General features: G+C 41.5%; 1 protein-coding gene and 1 long non-coding RNA gene across 11 annotated transcripts; one reads left to right on the top strand and one right to left on the bottom strand.

The window, feature by feature from the left end:
• The first annotated feature begins 9313 nt into the window (after positions 1-9313).
• LOC112258333 (zinc finger protein 583) lies at positions 9314-21961 on the top strand. Of its 9 annotated transcripts, none has more exons than XR_002954737.2 (7): positions 9317-9808; positions 14466-14569; positions 15137-15239; positions 15619-15722; positions 16705-16798; positions 20374-20694; positions 20863-21961. XR_002954737.2 is itself a non-coding variant. In XM_024432680.1 (7 exons), the coding sequence occupies exons 1-7, from the start codon at positions 9523-9525 to the stop codon at positions 20870-20872; spliced, it is 828 nt and encodes a 275-aa protein (XP_024288448.1). In that variant the 5' UTR covers positions 9317-9522; the 3' UTR covers positions 20873-21961. The 9 variants fall into 9 exon arrangements, 7 of the variants coding, with proteins under 7 accessions (XP_024288429.2, XP_024288448.1, XP_024288458.1 ...); XM_024432680.1 differs by lacking the exon at positions 16705-16798 and having other exon boundaries at positions 20374-20470; positions 20571-20694; XR_002954721.2 differs by having other exon boundaries at positions 9314-9808; positions 15619-16798.
• Positions 10803-14472, bottom strand: LOC112258377. 2 transcript variants are annotated; one of them, XR_002954740.2, is made up of 3 exons: positions 12195-14472; positions 11879-11998; positions 10803-11732 (listed from the first exon to the last, which is right to left on the bottom strand). It is a non-coding gene; the product is annotated as an uncharacterized LOC112258377 (long non-coding RNA). The 2 variants fall into 2 exon arrangements; XR_006084062.1 differs by having other exon boundaries at positions 11879-14472.
• Positions 21962-26526: the final 4565 nt, after the last annotated feature.

Below are 26526 nucleotides of genomic sequence, written 5' to 3'. Positions count from 1 at the left end.
GGGATTAACGGTACATTAACTAGACCTACTGGTGACCTATATAATGGGGGAATTGATCAAATAATAAACAATCTCGGCACTGTATTTTTGAGCATTCAAACTGCCAATCGATAAAATGTAATTGTGTTTCGTCATCCGAAGTTTATGCCTGCCCATACTGTAACCCCACCACGGGGCACTCTGTTCACAATGTTGACATCAGCAAACCGCTCGCCCACGAGACGCCAAACACATGGTCTGCAGATGTGAGGACTTATTTTGCAGAAAAAAATCTGGGCTCGTGCTGACAGCATAATATCCTGCTGCTAGGAGAACAGCTAATGATCTCGTGCTAAAGCAGGAGTTGACTGTACTATTAATCGGAATGTAATGTCCACCAGAACTTTTAACAGAGAATTGAATGTTTATTTCTCTACCATAAGCCACCTCCAACGTCGATTTAGAGAATTTGGCAGTACATCCAACCGACATTACAACCGCAGACCACGAATAATCACGCCAGCCCAGGCTACTTCACCTGTGGGATCGTCTGAGACCAGACACCCGAACAGCTGATGAAACTGTGGGCTTGCACAACCGAAGATTTTCTGCACAAATTGTCAGAAACAGTTTCACTTTCTGTAGTTTGGCATTGTAACCGACTGCAGTGGGCAAATGTACAGCTTCATATCGCAAGGATCTGTACACATTCCTGGAAGCTGAAAATGTCACAGTTCTTCCATGGCCTACATACTCACCAGACATGTCACCCATTTAAGCATGTTTGGGATTCTTTGGATAGACGGGTACGACAGTGTGTTCCAGTTCCCGCCAATATCCACCAACTGCACACAGTCACTAAAGAGGCGTGGGACAACATTTCACAGGCCACAATTAACAGCCTGACCAACTCTATGCGAAGGAGACGTGTCACGCTGCATGAGGCAAATGGTGGTCACACCAGAAGTGGACTGGTTTTCTGATCCACGCACCTACCTTTTTTTAAAGGTATATGTGACCAACAGATGCATATCTGTATTCCCAGTCATGTGATATACATAGATTAGGGCCTAACGAATTTCAATTGTCTGATTTTCCTTGTATGAACTGTAACTCAGTAAAATCTTTGAAATTGTTGCATGTTGCCTTTTATATTTTTGTTCAGGGTAGATGTAGGGGACATTGACATTTATTCTCTATTTAACCATTGTATTTCATTAATCATCTTCCTTTTCTACATACTCTGTCTTCCAATGTTGGGGACTGCATTCTCTCAGCTCTCTGTCTCCCTCCTTTAGAAAGGGTGATTGCAACAGAACAAACAGAATCAGAAACACCTGTATCATCCTTGAATGTCTTCATGGATACATTCAACATGAGTTGGATGTGGACACCGCAACACTGACAGAGTACACAGAGATGGAACCGGGGACAAGTATGAATGTCGTAGAAAGAGAGGAGAGGGTGGAATGTGAGAGAAACAACAAACTATCTATAGAGTTTGCTGACCCTGTGGACCATGAGAACATGGAGGTTCATGCCGGTAATGAAGAAGAGAAGGTTGTGGGGATTGGACCAGTAAAAGATGAGACGGAAGATATTGTTGAAGAGGTGGACTCCAGGTACAAAACAGTGATGGTTATTGGGGCAGATGGGGTGGCGCAGACTTATGAAGATTTAAGTGTCAAAAAGATCTTTCAGAAAGCCTAAAATACAGGCACATAAAGCCAGTGGAAGTCACGGAGAACAAATTCTTAGCATATTCAACATCATGTCTAATGTGATCATATCCTCTGTGCTTTACCAACCCTCAGTGGATCTACAAATGGTTGACACTACTAACCTGATATTATTGCCTAAGACCATTAAGAAGAAACAGAGGGCTGAAGATGGAGACATTTCTTGCACAAGAACAGAAACAAACCAAAACTCAATTTCCTGAAGATTATACATTCATGAAATTCCCAATCTGTGGAAGACTTTTAGTTGAGGTGCAGACATGAGATGGCACCAGAAAACCTACACAAGGTAGCGTCCATTTCGGTGTAGGAAGCGCTCCCAGTGCCATTTTGATCAGACGAGACATCAGCAAAATGTGTGTTAAGTAGTTATCAAAACCTAAAGGTGAAATACCCAAGCAGCTTGAAGGCAAAGATGAAGGACCTGAAATTTCAAACAAGTGCTTCAGACATGTCAAGGCACTTGAAGACCCATTCCCAGGATCACCTCTACCATTCTAGTAATTGTACAAGAACTTACAGAATGTACTTAAACACCATAATGGTTCACAAAGAGGCTTGACTGATTGAGAAAGGGCAACCAGGGGAGGTTCCCTCTGGAGAGAGCATTAGTCCTTCAGCTATGGGACAGAAAGACCCAGAGCTATCTGGTAGTACACAGCAACAACCATATGCAGGGGGAAAAGATGAGTCATCCAGGGCAAACCAGAGAAGCAGAAATCTCACAATCTCCCGTCATCAGCAAACCTCAGAGTTCATCCTCCATCAACACCCGTTGAGCAGGAGCTGTCACTCACAATAAGATTCCCCCAAACCACATAACCTCAGAAGAGCGCCCCAGTCATTGTCTAATGTGTGATAAGAGATACAAGGACCCACAATGCTTGGAGAAACACAGTCTTAAATGTGTCTTCAAACAATTGCATAGCAGATCGCCAGCTAGTGATGACATGGACTCAGATGTCCAGCGAAACAGTCCAGAAACTTGAAGGAGAGGACACCGAGCTGTCCAGTGGAACTCCTCGAGGCCACCAGTACACCACAGGACCCGTCTTACAACCCATTTAGCAACCTAGCCAGACCAAAACACACAAACAGTAAAAAGTATGCCGCATTTGCAAAAAACATTTGCCAAAATCTAGCAGCATGAGATCCCACTCAGATCTGCACCCTCACACGTCTTCATTGTGAGAAGAAATTAATGTTCCTAATAACACTAAGTGAACAAGAACTCACCCCCAACCCATTATTCTGTGCTCTGTGCAGAAGGATGTTCGCAGACCCCCCAAAAATAGAAATGGATCAGCTGGTATTTTATTTTCTAATTTAACTAGGCAAGTCAGTTAAGAACAATGTCTTATTTACAATGACGGCAAACCGGGGAACAGTAGGTTAACTCCCTTGTTCAAGAGCAAAACGACAGATTTTTACCTTGTCAGCTTGGGGATTTGATCCAGCAACCTTTCGGTTACTGGCCCAATGCTCTAACCACTAAACCACTGACAAAACAAAGCTGAGATTGCACATGCTGTTTGTTCATAGCAAAGCCGAAGATAAACTCTTCTGCTTCCAGTATGACAATCTTATGGTGGAAAGAAGGCGTTGTGGCAACCTGTCATGCGCATAATCCATCCACCTGATAGGTGTTGGCATATCAAGATGCTGATTAAAGAGCATGATCATTACACAAGTTCACCTTGTTCTGGGGACAAAAAAAGGCCACTAAAATGTGCAGTTTTGTCACACAGCGCAATGTGTGGTGGATGAATCATAATTAGTTGGGTAACATAGATAATTTAAGATGTCTTATCTGCATAATATGTTTATGTGATATAATTGTTATTAGAATGTATCCCTTTGGACTTTGGTGTTGGGAGTTGTACTTCTTACCTCAACTGGGGCTCAGTCACTTGGGGCCCAGAGAGGGAAGAGGTCAGGCTTGTCTTTCACATGTCTCTGGTGCTATGCAGAATATCAGAAAGGGAAGAGGACAGGATGGATAATTGTCTTCATATGTGAATGTATCTGTTAAACCATGTGAAGGGATGATGTGATTAATGGGGAGCCAATTACTTGTCTCCACAATGTCTGTGCACCAGTCACTCCCTCCTTTGGCATTGGGGGGAGGTGTATGGCAGTGTCTGGAACCATTGTATGTCCTCTCTGATGTTGCACTTATCCTGGGAGAGTGTATGACCTAGAGGCTCACTCCCCTCAGTGAGCTTGTCCAGGAGATGGGTCAAGAAGGGGTTTTACTTGAGATGGGAGTATCTAGAGTTGACAATTGAGTTATGCCATTGGATGAGGTAATATTTATGTGCTATGAAGTACCTTGAACGAGATTAGAACCTTGTTTAAGGAACCAAACTGAACGATAATTTATAGCGAATGCTATCTGGCTACGGCATACTCCTTTCTCAATTATAAGCAAGGGTAGCATTCCAGAGGGACATCAGAGACTGTAACGTTCTTTGCTTACTTCCGCGACGCATATAAGGCCCTCCCCCGCCCTCCTTTCAGAAAAGCTGACCACGACTCCATTTTGTTGCTCCCTGCCTACAGACAGAAGATAAAACAAGAAGCTCCCGCGCTCAGGTCTGTTACAACGCTGGTCCGACCAATCTGATTCCACACTCCAAGACTGCTTCCATCACGTAGACTGGGATATGTTCCGCACTGCGTCCAACAACAACATTGACAAATACGCTGATTCGGGAAGTGCATTGAAGATGTCGTTCCCATAGCAACGATTAACACATTCCCAAACCAGAAACCGTGGATTGATGGCAGCATTCACGTGAAACTGAAAGCGCGAACCACTGCTTTTAACCAGGACATGGTGACCAGAAACATGACCGAATACAAACAGTGTAGCTATTCCCTCCGCAAGGCAATCAAACAAGCTAAGTGTCAGTATAGAGACAAAGTAGAGTCGCAATTCAATGGCTCAGACACAAGAGGTATGTTCCTGTTCACCAAAAAGAAAGCCCCGTAGGTAACTCTTGCTCCCAGGCAGACTAAATGACTTTTATGCCCGCCAATACAGTGCCACTGACACGCCCGCACTAAAACATGCAGACTCTCCTCATCATGAGCCAACGTGCATTTGAACATGTTAACCCTAGGCTGCAGGCCCAGGATCCCCAGCCGCACCCTCAGAGCATATGGCTGGTGTGTTTACCATATTCAATCAATCCTTATACTACCTGACCCAAATGCTTCAGACCACCATTGTTCCTGTTCCAAGAAAGCTTTAACTGCTGACTACCGCCCAAATCATGTCCAGTCAGGATCATATCACCTCCACCCTACCTGACACCCTAGACAATCTCAAATAGGTCCACACAATCTCAACCACACTGCACACTGCCCTAACCCATCTGGACAAGGGGAATACCTATGTGCGAATGCTGTTCATCGACTACAGCTCAGCATTTAACACCATAGTACCCTCCAAACTCGTCATCAAGCTCGAGACCCTGGGTCTCGACCCCGCCCTGTGAAACTGGGTACTGGACTTCCTGACGGGCCGCCCCCAGGTGGTGAGGGTAGATAACAACATCTCCACCCCGCTGATCCTCAACACTGGGGCCGCACAAGGGTGCGTTCTGAGCCCTCTCCTGTACTCCCTGTTCACCCACGACTGCGTGGCCATGCACGCCTCCAACTCAATCATCAAGTTTGCGGACGACACTACAGTGGTAGGCTTGATTACCAACATCGACGAGACGGCCTACAGGGAGGAGGTGAGGGCCCTGGCAGTGTGGTGTCAGGAAAATAACCTCACAATCAACGTCAACAAAACTAAGGAGATGATTGTGGACTTCAGGAAACAGCAGAGGGAGCACCCCCCCTATCCACATCGATGGGACAGTAGCGGAGAGGGTAGTAAGTTTTAAGTTCCTCGGCGTACACATCACGGACAAACTGAATTGGTCCACCCACACAGACAGCATTGTGAAGAAGGCGCAGCAGCGCCTCTTCAACCTCAGGAGGCTGAAGAATTTCTGCTTGTCACCAAAAGCACTCACAAACTTCTACAGATGCACAATCGAGAGCATCCTGTCGGGCTGTATGACCGCCTGGTACGGCAACTGCTCCGCCCACAACCGTAAGGCTCTCCAGAGGGTAGTGAGGTCTGCACAACGCATCACCGGGGGCAAACTACCTGCCCTCCAGAACACCTACACCACCCGATGTCACAGGAAGGCCATAAAGATCATCAAGGACAACAACCACCGAGCCACTGCCTGTTCACCCCGCTATCATCCAGAAGGCGAGGTCAGCACAGGTGCATCAAAGCAGGGACCGAGAGACTGAAAAACAATTTCTATCTCAAGGCCATCAGACTGTTAAACAGCCACCACTAACATTGAGTGGCTGCTGCCAAGACACTGACTCAACTCCAGCCACTTTAATAATGGGAATTGATGGAAATTGATGGAAAATATATCACTAGCCACTTTAAACAATGCTACTTAATACAATGTTTACATACCCTACATTATTCATCTCATATGTATATGTATATACTGTATTCTATATCATCTACTGCATCTTTATGTAATACATGTATCACTAGCCACTTTAAACTATGCCACTTTGTTTACATACCCTACATTACTCATCTCATATGTATATACTGTACTCGATACCATCTACTGCATCTTGCCTATGCCGTTCTGTACCATCACTCATTCATATCTTTATGTACATATTCTTTATCCCTTTACACTTGTGTGTATAAGGTATTAGTTTTGGAATTGTTAGGTTAGATTACTCGTTGGTTATTACTGCATTGTTGGAACTAGAAGCACAAGCATTTCGCTACACTCACATTAACATCTGCTTAACATGTGTATGTGACAAATAAATTTGATTTGAAGTCCCTTTGTGAAGTGTTCCTAATATCTGTGGTTCATCAAGTAGGTTGAGAGGGGTGAATCTTGGCTATAAAAGATCTTTGTACTTTTATGCTGACACTTTCAATGTTTCATTAGAAATGGCGCATCATTGAAAGTCAGCGCTATTGCAAAACTCTTATTATTAAAGATGGAGTTTAAGTATAACTCTGACTGGTGTGTGAAGTTTGTCTCTCTCCTCATTTGGTAATGCAGAAATTAACCACCACAAATGCCACAGATGTCTCAAGTTTTGAGGGAGCGTGCAATTGCCAGTGCAATTCTTAGATTGGGGCCTAATGAATTTATTTCAATTGACAGATTTCCTTATGAACTGTAACTCAGTAAAATATTTGAAAATGTTGCATACACAATTTTGTTCAGTATAATTGATACGTATACACCAATCAAACACAGTGAGGGGGAGAAATGCAGTGAAATGTAAATATGGTGAGGAATGTGACACACAGCACAAGAAACCCCAAACTGTTTTGTTTCTGTAAATAACAGCAAGGATTGTGTTGACTCTCCAGATAGTCAAAGGGATGTTGAATCTTCTACTTTTCTATGCAACTCAGAATCATGACAAGTTAAGTAGAGCCATTGCAAAATGGATTTAGTTTAAAGGGGACTGTGACACAGTTATACATTCTATTGTTTGTGACAAGGTAAAAATAAAAAATGGTACAGAGATCATGTAAATAAGGCTCAGGTACAAAACCTATTGCCTGTTGAGAGTTTAAATGGGGAATGTCAACTGCTCAGAGAAAACCCTCAGACTGTCAACTTCATATGCTAAATTTACACACTTTTGAGGATGAAGAACCTGCTTCTGACGAATGGGAGTGGTTCCTTTCAGAAAGAAGTGGTAGGCATTTTGGGTAGGCCTATTTGCACCGCCGAGAAGCGGGGTCCAGAAAAGTCGGATCCGCAGCCTCTGCCTTTTAAAAAAAACATTGCAGTTGTGATGTTTGTGTGCTTGTTCTCTAAAGCAGTCTTATAAGAGGGCAATGTGGATACACTTTTTTACAATGGCATGCGAGACTATGTTTTACATGAGTTATCAGAGAGGAAATTACTTAGTTGTAGGAAGTTAAGGTTTTAAGTTTGAATTATACAGCACACTGATGAAATTAAGCTATATCCTTAATAATTCAATAAAAATGTTTTTTATTTAATGTAGTGGTGGGCACCAATATGGATAATTTGATATATCAATACCTGATATCGATATGAGCAAGGCATATCGTGATATTGGTTTATTCTTCCTGTTAACTGTACAAAAAAAAAGCAGTTGTCCGTACTCCACAGAAAACTTCAGTTGCAATGTATGAATCACAACTGATATTGTTATAGTATTTCCATACTGGTGCCCATCACTACTTTAATGGATTTATTCAATGAGTGATTGTAATGACTTAATGTATCATAGACTGTGTCAGACCATACATTTTTAACTGACACAATTATTAAAATGGGTGATTGAAACGAACGAATGCATCAAAGTGTGTTTAGATCATGATTTTTTTGCCAAAACATTTTATGAAATGGGGGACAGTAATGAATGAATGTATCCTAGAGGTAGTTCGACCATCAATTTTAACTGACACATTTTATAAAATTGGTGACTAGTGATGGTGTACCTATAGCCTGTTTGATATTTATTGCTAATGAATTGTAAGTAAACAAGATTTTCGTTTTGACTAAAAAGTTTGCTTATGTGTTGACGTCAGGGCCATTGACAGCACTGGGTCATTTGAAGGTGATTTCTACTGACTGCACTGAGTACTCCCAACCACACTTTCACCTCTGCACATAAAATCGTTTTTTCCCTCTATAAGCCACTATGTAATTTATCAGTCTACAGTGTATTGCATTGGGACCAATGGAGAGGGTGGAGTAGAAAGTGTTGCTGGGCATATAAACCTCAACTCTTATGAAAGAACACCATATATAGATTTTACAGACCATAATGAGTAATACCAACCCACGTTTACTTCAGCAAAATGGTTTAGTTTAAAGCAATGTATTTCATGAACAGTGTATTGCATTTGGGGAATTTATTTGACCTTGGAAAATATTTTTAAACCCAAATGTGTTGCAAATATCACTTAAATATGAACAAATATGTATCATTGTTAATGTATAGACACGTTTTCATTTCATGAATAAATAAGGTTAATTATAATTTTATACTATTACGTGGAGGACGTTTATTTTGAAAATGTCCTAAATTCCGGAAGTAACGTTACATTTATAATGTTGCTGACGAGACAGTCAAGATAGACCAACTACCCCAAGATAGACCAGATCCTGTCGTTTCCAATAGGGAAAAATGAATAATCGTGAGAAGAACAAGCAAGGATGTGGGCAGAGCCAAGCACGAGCTAGTGAGATTCTATTGGCGCGTTCTAGCATTTATTTGCACATTTGCGTTAGGGAACGCCTACTCTGAGCTGGCGTGTGCAATATCTCAATTCTCCTTGCACACATATGCAGAGCACTCTGTTACAAATTCTAGTTTTAGAAACTGAATACTGTATGGAGATCAAATGTTTAATCGATGAGAACATTTGCAGAACGTTGGCCAAAATCCATCTCGCGCCATTATCTCACACTGGGCTTCTTCTGGTAGTGAGTGGAAACGCGAACCGGATGCTTCACATTTATACATCCGGTGAAATATCTGGCTCGTTGTATCTGTGGTCGAGACGCTGAATCGCTTCCCGTCTGTATTAGTGACGGACAGATGCTGACGAAATACTGCCGGTACTCTTTTGACATTTTAGTCTTGCTGCACTAAATTTGACTTCGAGGCGTCTACATCTATACTTCAACAGCCTATTTATTCTACACTTCACCCAATAACAATTACTTATTTTGAGGGCATTTTCGATCCAATAATGGCAAATTCCGTTGCCTTTCACACTCAGCTAGCCTCCATCATGGAGGTTTTAGCTAACGCGGCCGTGGCTGAAATCTGCGAGCTTGTTGACAATGGCTATGCGGTCCTGCATTTGGAGATATCTCAAGGGCAGAAGGAGAATGACGCGTTGAGGAGAAAACTACGGATGATGGAGCTGAAAGTGTCTCGTGCGAGTGCCATGAGAGCGGGAATGGGAAGCTCAATCCTCGCGCACAGTCGCTTTCGAACTCACGTTGGCATGGAATCGAGAAGGACATCAAGCAGTAAGATTGGCGTTCTAATAGAGAGCAATAGTAATGGCGTCTTTTTGTAGGCACTAACTCCGCCTATGGAAAATGAATACCGTTTTTGTAGAGTTTTTTTGGACTGACGCCGAAAATGTCTTCAGGCGTACATTTTATACGTTTTGTTCTATGCGTATCTTCATCAGCTAGTCACTTTTTAAAACATTTAAGCATTTATGTCATATAAAAAAGCATAAAGGCAATGTTAACTGGCTGATATTTTCTTATAGACCAACACGTATATTATCTCCTAAACCTGTGTTAAACTCAGACCTTATTCTCAACGTTTATCCCAAAACCCAATAATTTCCCCCATCGGAATAGTGCCCCACAGTGGACACGTCAGAATACCCATACAATATAGCGGTCAACACGGAAATAGTTTGTCTGTTTTTTCACGATTAATTATCATAGGGGATTTTAGATCCACTACAAGGTTTGTTTCATGTAGGCTTTCCCATCGTGACTTTTATAAATATGTTCTGCTCTATTTACTCTCAGACTCGAAAATGTTAATTAGCATCAAAGTAGACATGCAAGACTACAAATTTCTGCAAGCTCCGGTACATCATCTTTAGCAGACACATTTGCTGTCAGCTAGTAACTACTAGCAACCTTGATCCAAAACAATAAATCTAGAAATGTAATTTACTGTTACAGATTTTAACTAATATTTAACTAAGGCTTATTTATGCATTTGGTCTTGTCTTGTTCAGAATACTTTCAAAAGAAGCTAGCATACCTACCCAACTAGATGATATTAGCAACATATCCATATTTTAACAAATCCTTCAGTCGGTGGAGGCCTGAATTTAATCCCTTATAATTTCTGCCAACTGTATGATTGAGGTGAAATCTGTTTCAATTTATAGTGTCAGAATGCACTGCTGCATAAAGCAATTCAAAACTTACTTGACATGTTCTGTTGCAGATTCAAAGCAAGATTAACTTATTGCTGAATGTATCTATAATCATGAATGAATAAGCATATTTATTTGACAAGAATGCACCTAGTCACTCAAACACCTGAACTCCAACAATTACATTGTTTTAAAGAAATCGAAATAGTGAACAATGCATACATATGTCTTTCATACATAACATATGAACATCTAACTTGAAGTAAAGATACAATTATTTATTAGTCAATGCCACAAACCTGGGACATCGAAGAGCACCATATTAACTATTATTACTATCCGAGCACACACAGATTATTCTGCTTGTCCATTTTGGGAATTAGACCATCACAAATAACACAATGTAAAACAGCAGATTGTGATTTATGGTGGTTGAGTTACAAATGGAGAAAAAAATGGCTAAGGTAGGTTAAATATAAAATACTGTGTCAACTCAAGTAGAATGAGAAACGCACTTAAGACTCAAAACAAGGTAGCCATGCCTAAACGCAGTTATATCAACACTCTTCTTGTCAATTTAACAGGTACATTTTTCTGCTGTCAATTGTGAGCAGCACATTTGACATTGCATTGTCAAAACCCCAGAATAAGCAGCAGGACAGCATTACTGAAGTGAAAAGTAGCAAAAACAGTAGTACACAGCAACACTTTTAAATGTGTTACTGAGTCTTGATGTTATCAAATCAGGAGAACAACAAGTGAAAGAAGCAGCATAGGGAAAATGGGTGAAGGTAGGGTGGGTTTATAGAGAAGATGCAGAGGTCCAAAGTTGAGGGACCAGGGGGCAAAAAAAGCTATATGGAATAAGGGGTAGCTAGAGGGATTGTTGGCCATGTAATAAATATAAAATGGTTTGCTTCTGCACCCCTTTTAGGTCGTTGTCACATATCCGGCCCATGTCCAGTTATACTCGGGGTCTCAGGGCGCGTCCCTCGACATCATTCCGTCTCTGTTACAGCCTTCAAATTGTGGTCATTGTGTGTCTGTGAATCACATTAAAGACGTTGACTGATCACAGCATTTCCACAAAAAGAGCCATACACAATACAACTTAAGCATTGAGGACATAATTTTGTTGACAACATGGTGGTTCACACGGTCTACTGTGTGAATAATGGAAGAATCTTACCCCAGCTGTAGGTCCATTTGAGTGTGTGGTCACTTAGGCCTGTACATCAACCAGTACTGGAACCATTGGAGACTTGGGATGCTTACTCAAAGTTCTTCTTGAATGTCTTCGGGTCTGTGTCTGTAAAGGTCAAGTACAACATGGAGGAAGTTAATCTGTGGCTTCGATTGACTTGAAAGTTTACACAAATGATAAACTAAGCAATATGATTCAACAAACTACTACACATATAATAGACTGCCACACAGTCCAGTCCAATAGCCTACACATGGAGAGGAACCTAAAAGCACATACAGTACCAACAAACACTACTCACCCAACAGACAGGGCAGGTGTGGATCAGTGCTGCCTTGGCTGCAGTCTTCTGGTCTGCAACTGCAGCCTCCACCTTGGCATCAGTCAACAAGTTCAACTTGAGAGTGGAGCATGCGTTATATTAGTTGAGTGGCGACTAGTGTGAGGGGACTGGAGCTCCGTTAATTGCGGGTGGGCTATTCTTTGGATGCTGAAATCAGTCGTTTTTCATACAACTTCATTTTATGTGACATCGGAGCTCCAGTCCGCCCACACTAGTTGCTGCTCAGCTCCATCGTTAATTGTGGAATTGAGTCGGCTAGGCTCGACTAACTTTTTTCATCACTGTCCCAGAATCATCCGGAAGTGCAATTTAAACTGTCCCAAACTGAAGATGAACGTCTCATAATAAAATACTTGTAAAAAAATAAACATTGATATGCCAACATGGACCTACTCTAGGACCTAGGTCACAGTGATTTAAAAGGCACTAGGACACTAGAAAATGTAGGTAAACTTTAATGAGACTTAAATATAGGCTGAACGCCAGTCATGTTTGACATTTATCAAGTAGGATATTTAACACATTAACGTTTAAAGGTTTGATTCTGTTGACATAGCTTTCTCGAGGCACAGTTAGTTTAGATCATTGGTCACGAGCGGAGAGTGAAGGACAGTGCCTGTTACGCACTGCACACACCTTGAAATCTGAATGGAGGCAGTCAGCATTTTGAAACTATTTAACCATGAAGGTAATTGTTTGAAACCTGGAAGTTGTCCTTTTTTAGGCATATCTTAGCTTGTTTCAAAGTACCCTATATCCAAAATCAGATCATAGAAATGTTGAGGGAATTGTTTATAAAAACGCCCTTATGCCATAGAAACCAGCATTTCTATGTTCTATTGGTTTTCAAATCAACTTTCTCTATTTTCCAGAAGACCACATCCTAGTCATATTAGTAACCCAAGCTAGTTGTTGCATCTTTAGATTTCACCTCGTTCTAAATTTCTAACTGCTTTTTTCATCTTTGTCACATCAAACCTGCTCACATGTGCAGTGCATTTATTTTTTATATCTTTATTTTTGTAGAACTGCGTTCCTGCTAATTGCATTTTGGAACATTCACGTGTACCCTAGGCTACTTCTGCGTGTGCATTTCTGTGCGTATGTGAACAAAATAATAGTTTATCAACATTTTAAGCCAAACCTTCTGATATGTTGCGCATTTGCCTCATTGCTTTTAAAATTGTACAGTAGTTGTATGTGTTTTGGATCTATCGTCTCAGAACTACATTTTTAAAAAAATCGTCGACGGGACAACCTAAATTTCGAGCCTTTGCTACATATCCAGAGAGAAAGTACATCATTCGATCCTCTCTCTGAAACTGTTGGATGATTTTCTCAGTTTCTCACCTTTCCTGTGTTGTCTCTAGTAATGATTGGTAGGTCTTGGGGTGGTCAGGATACAACAAACGAGGCAAATATGAATTATGAGGGAGAAGTATGTTTTTCTCACATCACTTGTCATGACTACCTGCTGCAGCTCTCTCTCAACTCCGGCCCACCCCTCCCTCCCCACCACTCTACTCACGCACTCAACAACAGCCTGCCTCACTACCTGATTGTCAGCAGTAGCAGGTAACAGTGAAATTTTAAAAATTAAAAATAATTAAAGAGAAATGCTATTTAGAAGTAGCCCAAAAACCTGCAACCCGCGACCAATACATTTTCACCCACAACATTGTTTTCAAAGTAGCCCAATTTTGCAAGACAACCGCAGACATGGCAACCCTGCTCATTGGCCAAACCCTACGGGGAAATCAATTTGATTTATTTTGTTGCAATTAGTGTATATATATTTTTGGGGATAAACACAGAAAACTAGGTATATGGGAAACCCAGGCTTAGGAGATTTGATACGTTTTGTTCTGAGAATCTTCATCAGCTAACTCACTTTTGTAATCAAAACCAACATATAAAGGCTTCACAATTCCTAAAGTTCATATTAACTGTCTATTATGCCATAGAACAAAACATATAAGATCTCCTAAGCCTGTGTTAACCTCAGACCTTTATTTTAGTTGTTTATCCCAAATCCCATTCCCCAATGAGAAAGGCTGAAGAACCAGAGGTAACTAATTTCTGTTTTTTTAGGACTACAAGCTGGCGAGTGCTATAGAACATATAGTAGCTACATTAATTGGTTACATCATTTTAGAAATGAACTTATCAAGACACCATTGATAAAATGTGTTGCGTATGTAAACAATTTCCCTTGTCTGCTAATTTTAGGCGAGGTACATTGTCGGAGAGGAGTTGATTCCCAGTTGGTCACCAGCCTGTTTAGGGACGGAAAGTCCCCAGGTGACACTGGACAGACTACCACACAGAGAAAGGTAAGCATTTGTCCACACTTGTTTCAGAAAGGGCAGCCTAATACTTCAGTGGTTGTCAACACACCCTAGGTCTGAATGTAAATATGACATATAGCCCACCCATGCCAGTGGTAATTTTGCAATCAAGTGATCCTGTTTTACCTGTTTACTGTTCTGTTAGTGTTCTTGTGTTACATATTTTTTCAGCTGTCTTTATGACTGACTGTACAGAGTAAATTTTCTCACAGTTAGTGGATTATTCCCAGTTATAAACTGTGTGGTTCCAGCCCTGAAAGCTGATTGGCTGACAGCCATGGTATATCAGACTATATACCATGGGTATGACGAAACATTTATTTTTGTTTTACGTTGGTAACCAGTTCATAATATAAATAAGGCACTTAGGGGGTTTGTGATATATGGCTAATATACCACGGCTAAGTGTTGTGTCCAGACACTCCACGTTGCGTTGTGCCTAAGAACAGCACTTAGCCGTGGTATATTGGTTATATACCACACCCCCCCGTGCCTTATTGCTTAATTATATCTTGCATCCCAATTGATTTTACCCAACCTTGTGTCCAACAGCCTGCTGCGTTGGATGAGATAAAGCCCAAATCACTTACCATCAAAGAGGAGAGGGGGGAAGAAGCCTGGGACAATCATGACCAACGAGAGAGATTGAGTACCGGTAATTAAATGGGAGACGGGCTTAAAAAAGTGTTTTCGTTATGCCCTTTGGGGGGGGAGATGTTGTATTACACACATCTCACTCCACTTAGGTTCTGGGCTGTACCATTTATCCTTTTCCCATAAATATGAATTCATCTAAATGTTATATTGGGGAAAAAACATGATAAATTAATATTGTCACGTAAAATGATTGCAATAATGTTAGACTGCATACAATTCATAAATTGATTTAATTATAAGTACAACTGATTTCATGCCAATATTTTGGGCTTTCATATCGACTATACATGGCTCATCCTTTGACTGATTTGTGATATTTGATAACCTTCATGAGCATCCAGTTCGTAGTGATTCACATACTGTTGTTGATTTTGTAGGAGCTTTAAATCACAGTGTTGATGGAGGAGAAAGGCATTCCAACATCGTCACAGAGGCCACACAACAAATCAGCAAACAGGAGAATGCCAGCTCTTGTAAATGGGTGAGTGGCGAAACCGACAACAATGAAAACCTGAGTGTGAACAAAAGATCTCAAACCCCAGCATTGGAAGATGGTGATGGAATACTTGACCATGCAGGCTTTGATTGTATGATGTTTGAGCCCCCCAGACAACTTGGGACCCTTAGCACCCAGGGTCCTGGGGCTGATCTTCCTGAGTGCTCTTACTCTCATGTGGATGTTGTACCTCTTAATTCTGATTCAGAGAATAGTTTTCCCTTTTCGATGAACAAGGTGAGTCGCTCCATAACTGAGCACAAACAACCTGTAGCTTACAGAGACAATAGACAGAGGGTGCCGTTGCCCTCAGATGAGCCTCACATGACTATGCGAAAAGGCATGGAGACTGGATCCAATGCCTTGGTAATGACGGATGGTTGGGTTTCCCATGACAGTCATAATAACGACGCTGTGAATTACAACCAAGACGGCACAGCAGGTAACCGGTTCATTTGTAGTTTCTGTGGTAAGACTTTGGCGTGTCTGAAGAACCTCAAGACACACCTTAGGGTTCACACCGGGGAGAAGCCGTTCAGCTGCATGCAGTGTGGGAAGCGCTTCTCCGACTCCAGCAACCTCAAGCGACACCAGAGCGTACACACGGGGGAGAGACGCTACGGCTGCAGCCACTGCGGCAAGCGCTTCGCCCAGTCGGGGCACCTCAAAGTGCACCTTAGCGTACACACAGGATGCAAGCAGTTCCGATGCCCACAGTGTGGAAAGACTTTCATATCGGCCAATCACCTCAAGAGACACATCAGTGTCCACGATGGAGAAGAAAGTATTTTACCAACCACTTTTCAGTGAGTGAAAGCATACCCAAACGTGCTCCAGCCCAGCTTGAACAAAAAAATGAATTGGGGGCTCGACTGAAGGAGTTGATCATCCAAAAAGTATTCCATACACTTTTGAATGACTGTTTTTGTAACTCTTATCATTTAAGTTGTTTATCACTCATCCTCAGCCCACTGTGTGAAAATCGGTTTGCGGACTCGAGGTGTCTCATCAGACAAAACTGTTCACACAGGAGAAAGACCCTCCATCTGCATACAGTCTGGGTGAGGAGCTTACTGCGAAACACAACCTTACACTTCACCTATAGAGAAACCATTCTGGTTGCTCAAGTGCTGGTGATGTATTGTCACTGAGTGTACCAGGAACACGATCATGAATAATTCTACTTTAACATTTTGACTGAACACATTTTTGTCTGTAGACTATTTGTCATTCACAGTTTAGGAGTCGTCTTATAATGAAACAAAAACAATGGAATCAACAAATAATTTGTGTACGTCCGTTAATATTAATATTTCAAGTGCTGCAAGCAATATATGAAATGTGCAGTACAAACAGTTACAACTATTGTTAATGTAAAAAATGCTACCTCTTTAGGAAAAACACTCCTCCAATCACTCTAATCAAATGCTATCTCGCAAAGGCTCATTTATGACATTTTTGTAATAAGTATTCTGTTGCACACTATTTTTTTCAGAATTACCCCTGACAATTGATGTTTTTGTGAAATAAACAATTTTAAGAAAAAGGCCACCACATTCCTGATTTTCTTGACTCTCATCCAGTAGGATGCAGAACCAGCTTCTCGTCAGCAACCCTAAAGAAGCACTTCTGGGTCATGTAATTTCTGAAATCTTCAAAAGGCTCCCACGTAATAGTAGAAGTGTCAATAACCTGTATTTATTCATGATATATGAAAATTGTCTAAACATTAACAATGAATCATATTTAAGTGACATTTGCATTGAAGTTGGGTTTTTAAAACATGTTCCAATCAAATAAAGAATAACACATTTCTATATATAGCACATACAAATATTGCACTGTTCAGGAAAAAATATTGATTGTATGTCCATAAAACTACTATAGCCCCTAGAATACAAAACAGATGAATTTGAACAAAAAGCTAGGTCATAGGAAGTGTTGCTGGCTTTTTAGTCTGCCCCTTCCATTGCCCACAATGCAACACACTGTATATGGCCAGCCAGCAGCATACCACCCTGCATCCAACTGCTGGCTTGCCACAGAAGCTAAACAGGGTTGGTCCCTGATGGGTGACCAGATGCTGCTGGAGGTGGTGTTGGAGGGCCAGTAGGAGGCATTCCTTCCTATTTTCCTCCATCTCCTCTCCCGTGTAACTTTCCCAGGTCGTTGCTTTAAATAAGAATGTGTTCTCAGTCAACTTACCTGATAAAATAAGGGTTGTGCTATATATATATTTTACTGTAGAGAATAATTTTACTGCCTGTCTCAGATAAACTGGGGTGGAAAATACTCCGTAGTACTAACCAAACATAATCAGTTTTGGAGGGGGACTTTGTCATACAGATTGTTGCTGGCTTTCACTCCACCACCTCCATTGCCGCCAGTGGATAGATGCAGCTACATGTAGCTGATATAATGAAAGTCCTGTGGGCAAAGAGTTTAACAATTTTGCAGGGATGGGGAGCATTCAAGCATAGAAGATGAAGATTCTGTAAAACTGCATTGTGCTGTTATGAAGGTAGATGACTAATAATGTGACAAATGTATAATATCTCTTACCTGGGAAATGTTTTCTACGGTTTCAGGCACCCTAGTTAAAATCCAGTATGTTACAGCCTTATTCTAAAATGGATTATTATTTTTTCAACCTACACACAATACCCCATAATGACAAAGCAAGAACAGGTTTTTAGACATTTTTGCTAATTTATTCAAAATAAGAAACAGAAATATCTTATTTACATAAGTATTCAGAGTCTCTCCCATATTTTACCTAGATAGTTTGTGTATGTATTGATATGTAGGCAACATGTGCCTTTTAATACATTTTTTAAATTGATGTAGTTCTTGTCTATTAATTTGATGTATTATGTCATGTTTTGTGTGGATTTCGGGAAGAGTAGTTGCTGCTTTTGCAACAGCTAATGGGGATCCTAATAAAATAAAAATACCAAGACCCTTTGCTATCAGACTTGAAATTGAGCTCAGGTGCATCCTGTTTCCATTGATCATCCTTGAGATGTCTTGTTTGGAGTCCACCTGTGGTAAATTCAATTGATTGGACATTACTTGGAAAGGTACACACCTGTCTATACAAGGTCCTACAGTTGACAGTGCATGTCGGAGCATAAACCAAGCCATGAGGGTCGAAGGAATTGTCCATAGAGCTCTGAGACAGGATTCTGTCGAGGCACAGATTTGGGGAAGGGTGCCAAAAAATGTCTGAAGCATTGAAGGTCCCCAAGAACACAGTGGCCTCAATCATTCTTAAATGGACGAAGTTTGGAAGCACCAAGACTCTTCCTAGAGCTGGCCGACCGGCCAAACTGAGCAATCGGCGGAGAAGGACCTTGGTCAGGGAGGTGACCAAGAACCTGATAGTCACTCTGAAAGAGCTCCACAGTTCCTCTGTGGAGATGGGAGAACCTTCCAGAAGTTCAACCATTTCTGCAGCACTCCACCAACCAGGCCTTTATAGTAGAGTGGCCAGACGGAACCACTCCTCAGTAAAAGGCACATGACAGCCCACTTGGAGTTTGCCAAAAGGCACCTGAAGGACTCTCAGACAATGAGAAACAGGATTCTCTGGTCTGATGAAACCAAGATTGAACTCTTTGGCCTGACTGTCAAGTGTCACATCTGGAGGAAACCTGGCACCATCCCTATGGTGAATCGTGGTGGTGGTAGCATTATGCTGTGGGGGTGTTTTTCAGTGGCAGGGACTAGGAGACTAGTCAGGATCAAGGGAAAGATGAATGGAGCTAAAGTACAGAGAGATCCTTGATGAAAACCTGCTCCAGAGCGCTCAGGACCTCAGACAGGGGTGAAGGTTCACATTCCAACAGGACAATGACCATAAGCACAAAGCCAACACAACGCAGCAGTGACTTTGGGACAAGTCTGAATGTCCTTGAGTGGCCCAGCCAGTGCCCGGACTTGAACACGATCGAACATCTCTGGAGAGACTTGAAAATAGCTGTGCAGTGACGCTCCCCATCCAACCTGACCGAGCTTGAGAGGATCTGCAGAGAAGATTGGGAGAAACTCCCCAAATACAGGTGTGCCAAGCTTGTGGCGTCAAACCCAAGAAGACTCGAGGCTGTAATCACTGCCAAAGGTCCTTCAACAAAGTACTGAGTAAAGGGTCTGAATACTTATGTAAATGTAATATTCCAGTTTTGTATTTTTAATACATTTGCAAAAATGTCTAAAAAAACATTTTTGCTTTGTCATTATTGGGTATTGTGTGTAGATTGATGGGGGGAAATAAACAATTGAATCCGTTTTAGAATAAGGCTGTAATGTAACAATGTGGAAAAAGTCAAGGGGTCTGAATATTTTCTGAATGCACTGTATATATTTTGTCCTTGGTCAGCTATGGCTCGGGGAAACAGTTCTTCAGATCACGTTGATAAGATAGTCTCGAACTGAGCTCGTCCAGTTTATTCTCCAGTGCTTGAACGTTCGACAATAGAACGGAGGGTAGAGGCGGTTCATCCACTCGCCGACGTAGTCTTGTCAGGTATCCCGCAGGCCGTCCTCTATAACAATACAGACCGTACTAACATAATTATCTCTGAGACGTCATATTATTGAAAGCTTTTAAGAAAGGATGAATCTGGTTCCCTTACAGTATATGGTGAAGGAGATGAGTAAGCCTGAGTGCATCGAATTCAAAGAGGAAAGACAGGAGGACACCATAAGCCTACAGAATGACTCAAGAATTAAAGGTGGGTGCTTATATTTGTCCTATTTCACACATGCACAAGTGTGTATTACTACGCATGTGTGAATTGAAAATGTGTTTTTTTGCATATTCCACTCCCTGAGACACCCTCGGCGAGTGGGATCAAGGCCATGGTCTGCCATTCAACGTCGACCGTGGAGCAATTAGGATTAAGTGCCTTGCTCAAGGGCAGATCGACAGATTTTTCACTTTGTCGGCTCAGGGAGAGTAAGTGCAATGCAGGCCTATAACAAAATGTAAAATGCCAGTCGTATGGAATGGATGATTTATCTATACTAAAAAATACCACCCCATCTTAGAATGATTTCTCCAAAAGTCAAGGAAAGGCAATTATCCACAATTTAGTGTATTTCATCAATTATTTCCTCTCTATAGGCAGTGTTGAATCAGGTGCTGATGAAGACAACAGGGGTGTGACTGGACACACTCAGACCGACAGCCTCTTTGAGGACTATGATCCGCACATCAACGCAGACCAAGAGAGGAAAAGCACGATCCAGAAGTTTCAGCATACGAACGTTGCACACCGCGTATGGAGGCAGGGATACTCAGGCTTGTGGACACCAAGAAGCACTGAAACAGATTCTGAGGATCCAGCTTGCTCTTATTCTGAGGAAATTAGCCCCACTCATGTCAAAGCTCACACAAAGCAACAACAACAGACTTCCGTATCTGAGGAAAGCAAGCTGTTCGCTGTTGAATCTCATAATGTGAAACCAGTGTCTGCAATGCTTGATTCTGAACCCTATGAAGAAAAATATAAATCTAGCAATAATGATAGCAGTAATAATTTGCATCTGCAAAACAGCATCTCTTATGAGACTAGTGAAAACTTTGGAAATCTTGCTGGGAGTGGTTTCTCTAACAGTCAAGGAAATATTAGAGGGAACACAGCTAGGCCCAAGGTGGGCATAGTTCAAAGCTACATGGCAGGACATAAAATGCAACACGGGGTTGGCAAGCGAGAAAAACGGTTTGTTTGTGGCTTCTGCAGAAAAAGTTTCACTTGTCCAAAGTATCTTCAGTCTCACCAGCGGGTTCACACGGGAGAAAAACCCTTCAGCTGCTCTCAGTGTGGGAAGAGGTTCGGCCAAGCTGTTTATCTGAAGAAACATCAGAACGTCCACACGGGAGAGAAACCATTTGTTTGCCCACTGTGTGGGAAGCAGTTTGCAGATGCAAGTAATCTCATCAGACACAAGAGTGTTCATACAGGAGAAAGACCCTTCATCTGAATACAGTCTGGGGAGAGGTTTGCTGTGAAGCACAACCTTATAATTCACAGAGAGAAACACTTCAGGTTGCTCAAATGCTGGAGATTCTATTGTCACTGAGTATACCATGGACACAATTAGTCAGGAATAATTCAACTTAACATTTTGACTGAACACTTGTCTTTAGGCTATTTGTCATTTACAGTTGATGACTGGTCTTGTAAACAAAATTAATGGAAATAAAATTTTAAAAAATTGTGTGCACCTCCATTAAAGCAGCAATATGTAACTTGATCGACACAACCAAATTCACATAGAAACCGAAGTTATAGATTTGTTATTCTCATTGAAAGCAAGTCTAAGAAATTGTAGATCTGTTCTATGTCCACCATTTCTATGCTTCCTGTCCTTAAGTTTTTTACTTTCGGTTTTATACACCAGCGTCAACCAGCTGAAAATATATTTTGGGTTATTGAAAATATATTTCACATCGGTTTAGATGGTACAATAATTCTTTCCACTATGCATTGCTTGTTTTGTCACAATCTGAAATTAATCGAAATTTTCTAGTCTTTGCAACCTTGAAATGACGGAGTGATTTCTGCATATTGATAGTAAAATGATATCCCACAAAGGCTCACATATCACATTTTTGAACAATTTAAGAAATGCCACCACATTCCTGACTTTCCAGGCTCTCATCCAATAGGATGCAGAACCAGTGTCTCATCAGCAACAGTTAATCACACCAGGCGGTTGGAATTTCTGACATTTTCAATATAAAAGCACCCCACGTAATAGTGGAAAAGTGTCAATAACCTGTATTTATTCAGGATATGAAAATACATTTTCTAAACTTTAACAATGATTTATATTTGTTCATATTTAAGTGACATCTGCATTAAATGTGGATTTTAAATTGTTTTCTAAGATCAAATAAAGAATCAAATTTCTGCATACAGCACATACAAATATTGCACTGTACAGGAAAAAAATGTTGAAACCAGGGTCCAGTCTACTCAATAGTCCCTAGAATACAATATAGATGAGTTTGAACAAAAATCTAGGTCATATGTATTTGGAATACATATTGGACTGTAGAGAATACACTTTACAACCGGTCTCAAATAAACAGGGGTGGAAAATACTCCGTAGGGTCTCTACTAACCAAATATGGTAGTCTGGACCCTGATTTTATGGACACACAATCGATTGTTTTCCCCACACATTGATACATTTGTACTGTATAATGTCCAGGCACCCCACATTAAGCTGTTTGACCACAGTAAAAGTCCAGCAACACTTGCTATGTTTTTTGTTCAAACACATTTGTTTTGTATTCTAGGGACTCTAGTGAGTAGACTGGACCCTGGTTTCATGGACACACAATCAATAGTTCTCTGTACAGTGTAATATCAAATCAAATTTATAAAGCCCTTCGTACATCAGCTGATATCTCAAAGTGCTGTACAGAAACACAGCCTAAAACCCAAACAGCAAGCAATGCAGGTGTAGAAGCACGGTGTCTAGGAAAAACTCCCTAGAAAGGCCAAAACCTAGGAAGAAACCTAGAGAGGAACCAGGCTATGTCGGGTGGCCAGTCCTCTTCTGGCTGTGCCGGGTGGAGATTATAACAGAACATGGCCAAGCTGTTCAAATGTTCATAAATGACCAGCATGGTCGTATAATAATAAGGCAGAACAGTTGAAACTGGAGCAGCAGCACGGCCAGGTGGACTGGGGACAGCAAGGAGTCATCATGTCAGGTAGTCCTGAGGCATGGTCCTAGGGCTCAGGTCCTCCCAGAGAGAGAATTAGAGAGAGCATACTTAAATTCACACAGGACACCGGATAGGACAGGAGGTACTCCAGATATAACAAACTGACCCTAGCCCCCCGACACAAACTACTGCAGCATAAATACTGGAGGCTGAGACAGGAGGGGTCAGGAGACACTGTGGCCCCATCCGATGACACCCCCGGACAGGGCCAAACAGGAAGGATATAACCCCACCCACTTTGCCAAAGCACAGTCCCCACACCACTAGAGGGATATCTTCAACCACCAACTTACCATCCTGAAACAAGGCCGAGTATAGCCCACAAAAATCTCCGCCACGGCGCAACCCAAGGGGGGGGCGCCAACCCAGACAGGGAGATCACATCAGTGACTCAACCCACTCAAGTGACGCACCCCTCCCAGGGACGGTATGAAAGAGCCCTAGTAAGCCAGTGACTCAGCCCCTGTAATAGGGTTAGAGGCAGAGAATCCCAGTGGAAAGAGGGGAGCCGGCCAGGCAGAGACAGCAAGGGCGGTTCGTTGCTCCAGGGCCTTTCCGTTCACCTTCACACTCCTGGGCCAGACTACACTCAATCATGACCCACTGAAGAGATGAGTCTTCAGTAAAGACTTAAAGGTTGAGACCGAGTTTGCGTCTCACATGGGTAGGCAGACCATTCCATAAAAATGGAGCTCTATAGGAGAAAGTCCTGCCTCCAGCTGTTGCTTAGAAATTCTAGGGACAATTAGGAGGCCTGTGTCTTGTGACAACCTTGAAATCAGCCCTTGCCTTGACAGGAAGACAGTGTAGGGAGGCTAGCACTGGAGTAATAAGATCCATTTTTTGGGGTTCTAGTCTAATATTTGTACCGCATAGTGTCCAGGCATCCCATTTCAAGCCTTTTGACCACAGTAAAATTCCAACAACACTTCCCTTTACCTATATTTTTGTTCACTCACCTTTTGTATTCTAGGGACTCTAGTGAGTAGACTGGACCTTGGTTTTATGGACACACATTCAATCATTTTTCCCTGTACAGTGCAATTTGTTTGTGCAATACAAAAAAAATACAGTAAGACTTTGCTTAAACACTACATTTCAAAATGGCATCCTTGAACAATAGCACCAGTAAATTAACAGGATTTATATAATAAAAATGATTTCTTATCTTTATTTTATTGAAGGTTTTTTAACCAGTAGACTTATGTTCCTTACATTAATTTACTTAAGCGCCAACCATTTCTCAATGAGCTGCAATGTATATTTTTCTTCTATAAAGTAGAAACTCTTTTTAGTTTAGATTTTTCCCCAATGTAGTTGTAATTTTGTAACAATTTTAACTATGTACTATGCAAAGCTGCAAAAAATATTTATTTTGTATCATGCACATAGCGTTTTACTGCAGACTTTTATTTTGAAGGCCAAATCCGAAAACCGGAAGTCTTACTGTGATAGATGAAGCTACAGGTTGCTAATATATCTGGAGTCCCGTAGGTAAAGAGTTGAACAATAAAAAAAACATCCCACGTTATGTCGAGACTTATTTATCTCATGAACACTACATAACAAAAGTTGTTTTGTCGAGATACGAGATTTTAAAAAATTCCAAGTATAATCCATGAATTTGTTCGGATGCACGATCACATCATCAAGGAGTCCTGTGACTGCTTTGATCGAAATGCTGGGCATTTAAGCCCTGAACGATGCCGGACAGTCAGCTCTCCCAGGCGTCGTTCAGCCCCCAAGACCACTGCCTATCGCATGCAACGAACAATGCAGCTAACTTGGCTAGGCATGTGAGCTAGCTAGTTAGCTACATAGTGTTGTAAGCTAGCTTGTTATCTACAGTGGCTTGCGAAAGTATTTACCCCCTCCACATTTTTCCTATTTTGAGGCCTTACAACCTGGAATTAAAATAGTTTTTTTTTAGGGGGGTTTGTATCATTTCATTTACACAACATGCCTACCACTTTGAAGATGCAAAATATTTTTAGTTTAACAAACAATAAATAAGACAAAAAAAAAAAAAAAAAAACTTGAGCATGCATAACTATGCACCCCCCAAAGCCAATACTTCATAGAGCCACCTTTTGCAGCAATTACAGCTGCATGTCTCTATAAGCTTGGCACATCTAGCCATTGGGATTTTTGCCCATTCTTCAAGGCAAAACTGTTTCAGCTCCTTGAAGTCGGATGGGTTCCGCTGGTGTGCAGCAATCTTTAAGTCATGCCACAGATTCTCAATTGGATTGAGGTCTGGGCTTTGACTTTTTTCTTTAAGCATTGGCTTTTTTTCTGACCACTCTTCCGTAAAGCCCAACTCTGTGGAGTGTACAGCTAAGTGGTCCTATGGACATATACTCCAATTTCTGCTGTGGAGCTTTGCAGCTCCTTCTGGGTTATCTTTGGTCTCTTTGTTGCCTCTCTGATTAATGCCCTCCTTGCCTAGTCTGTGAATTTTGGTGGGCGGCCCCTCTCTTGGCAGGTTCGTTGTGGTGCCATATTCTTTCATTTTTTAAATAATGGATTTAATGGTGCTCTGTGGGATGTTCAAAGTTCCAGATATTTTTTATAACCCAACCCTGATCTGTACTTCGCCACAACTTTGTTCCCGACCTGTTTGGAGAGCTCCTTGGTCTTCATGGTGCCGCTTGCTTCATGGTGCCGCTTGCTTAGTGGTGTTGCAGACTCTGGGGCCTTTCAGAATAGGTGTATATATACTCAAATCAAATTTTATTTGTCACATACACATGGTTAGCAGATGTTAATGCGAGTGTAGCGAAATGCTTGTGCTTCTAGTTCCGACAATGCAGTAATAATCCAACAAGTAATCTAACTAACAATTCCCCCCCAAAAAACTACTGTCTTATACACAGTGTAAGGGGATGAAGAATATGTACATAAAGATATATGAATGAGTGATGGTACAGAGCAGCTTAGGCAAGATACAGTAGATGGTATCGAGTAGAGTATATACATATGAGATGAGTATGTAAACAAAGTGGCATAGTTAAAGTGGCTAGTGATACATGTATTACATAAGGA

The sequence above is a fragment of the Oncorhynchus tshawytscha genome, linkage group LG01, assembly GCF_018296145.1.
Source record: "Oncorhynchus tshawytscha isolate Ot180627B linkage group LG01, Otsh_v2.0, whole genome shotgun sequence".
NCBI classification, from domain to species: domain Eukaryota; kingdom Metazoa; phylum Chordata; class Actinopteri; order Salmoniformes; family Salmonidae; genus Oncorhynchus; species Oncorhynchus tshawytscha.
Note: the sequence above shows the minus strand (reverse complement) of the source record. Positions and strands in the feature narration are given on the sequence as shown.

Bases quoted from the DNA above. Each gene is read 5' to 3' on its own strand.
- LOC112258333 (XM_024432649.2), top strand. From the start codon at position 9,523: ATGGCAAATTCCGTTGCCTTTCACACTCAGCTAGCCTCCATCATGGAG. The intron at 15,723-20,373 runs GTGAGTGGCGAA...GTTCCCTTACAG, and splicing joins ATGCCAGCTCTTGTAAATGG to TATATGGTGAAGGAGATGAG. The intron at 20,471-20,862 runs GTGGGTGCTTAT...TCCTCTCTATAG, and splicing joins GAATGACTCAAGAATTAAAG to GCAGTGTTGAATCAGGTGCT.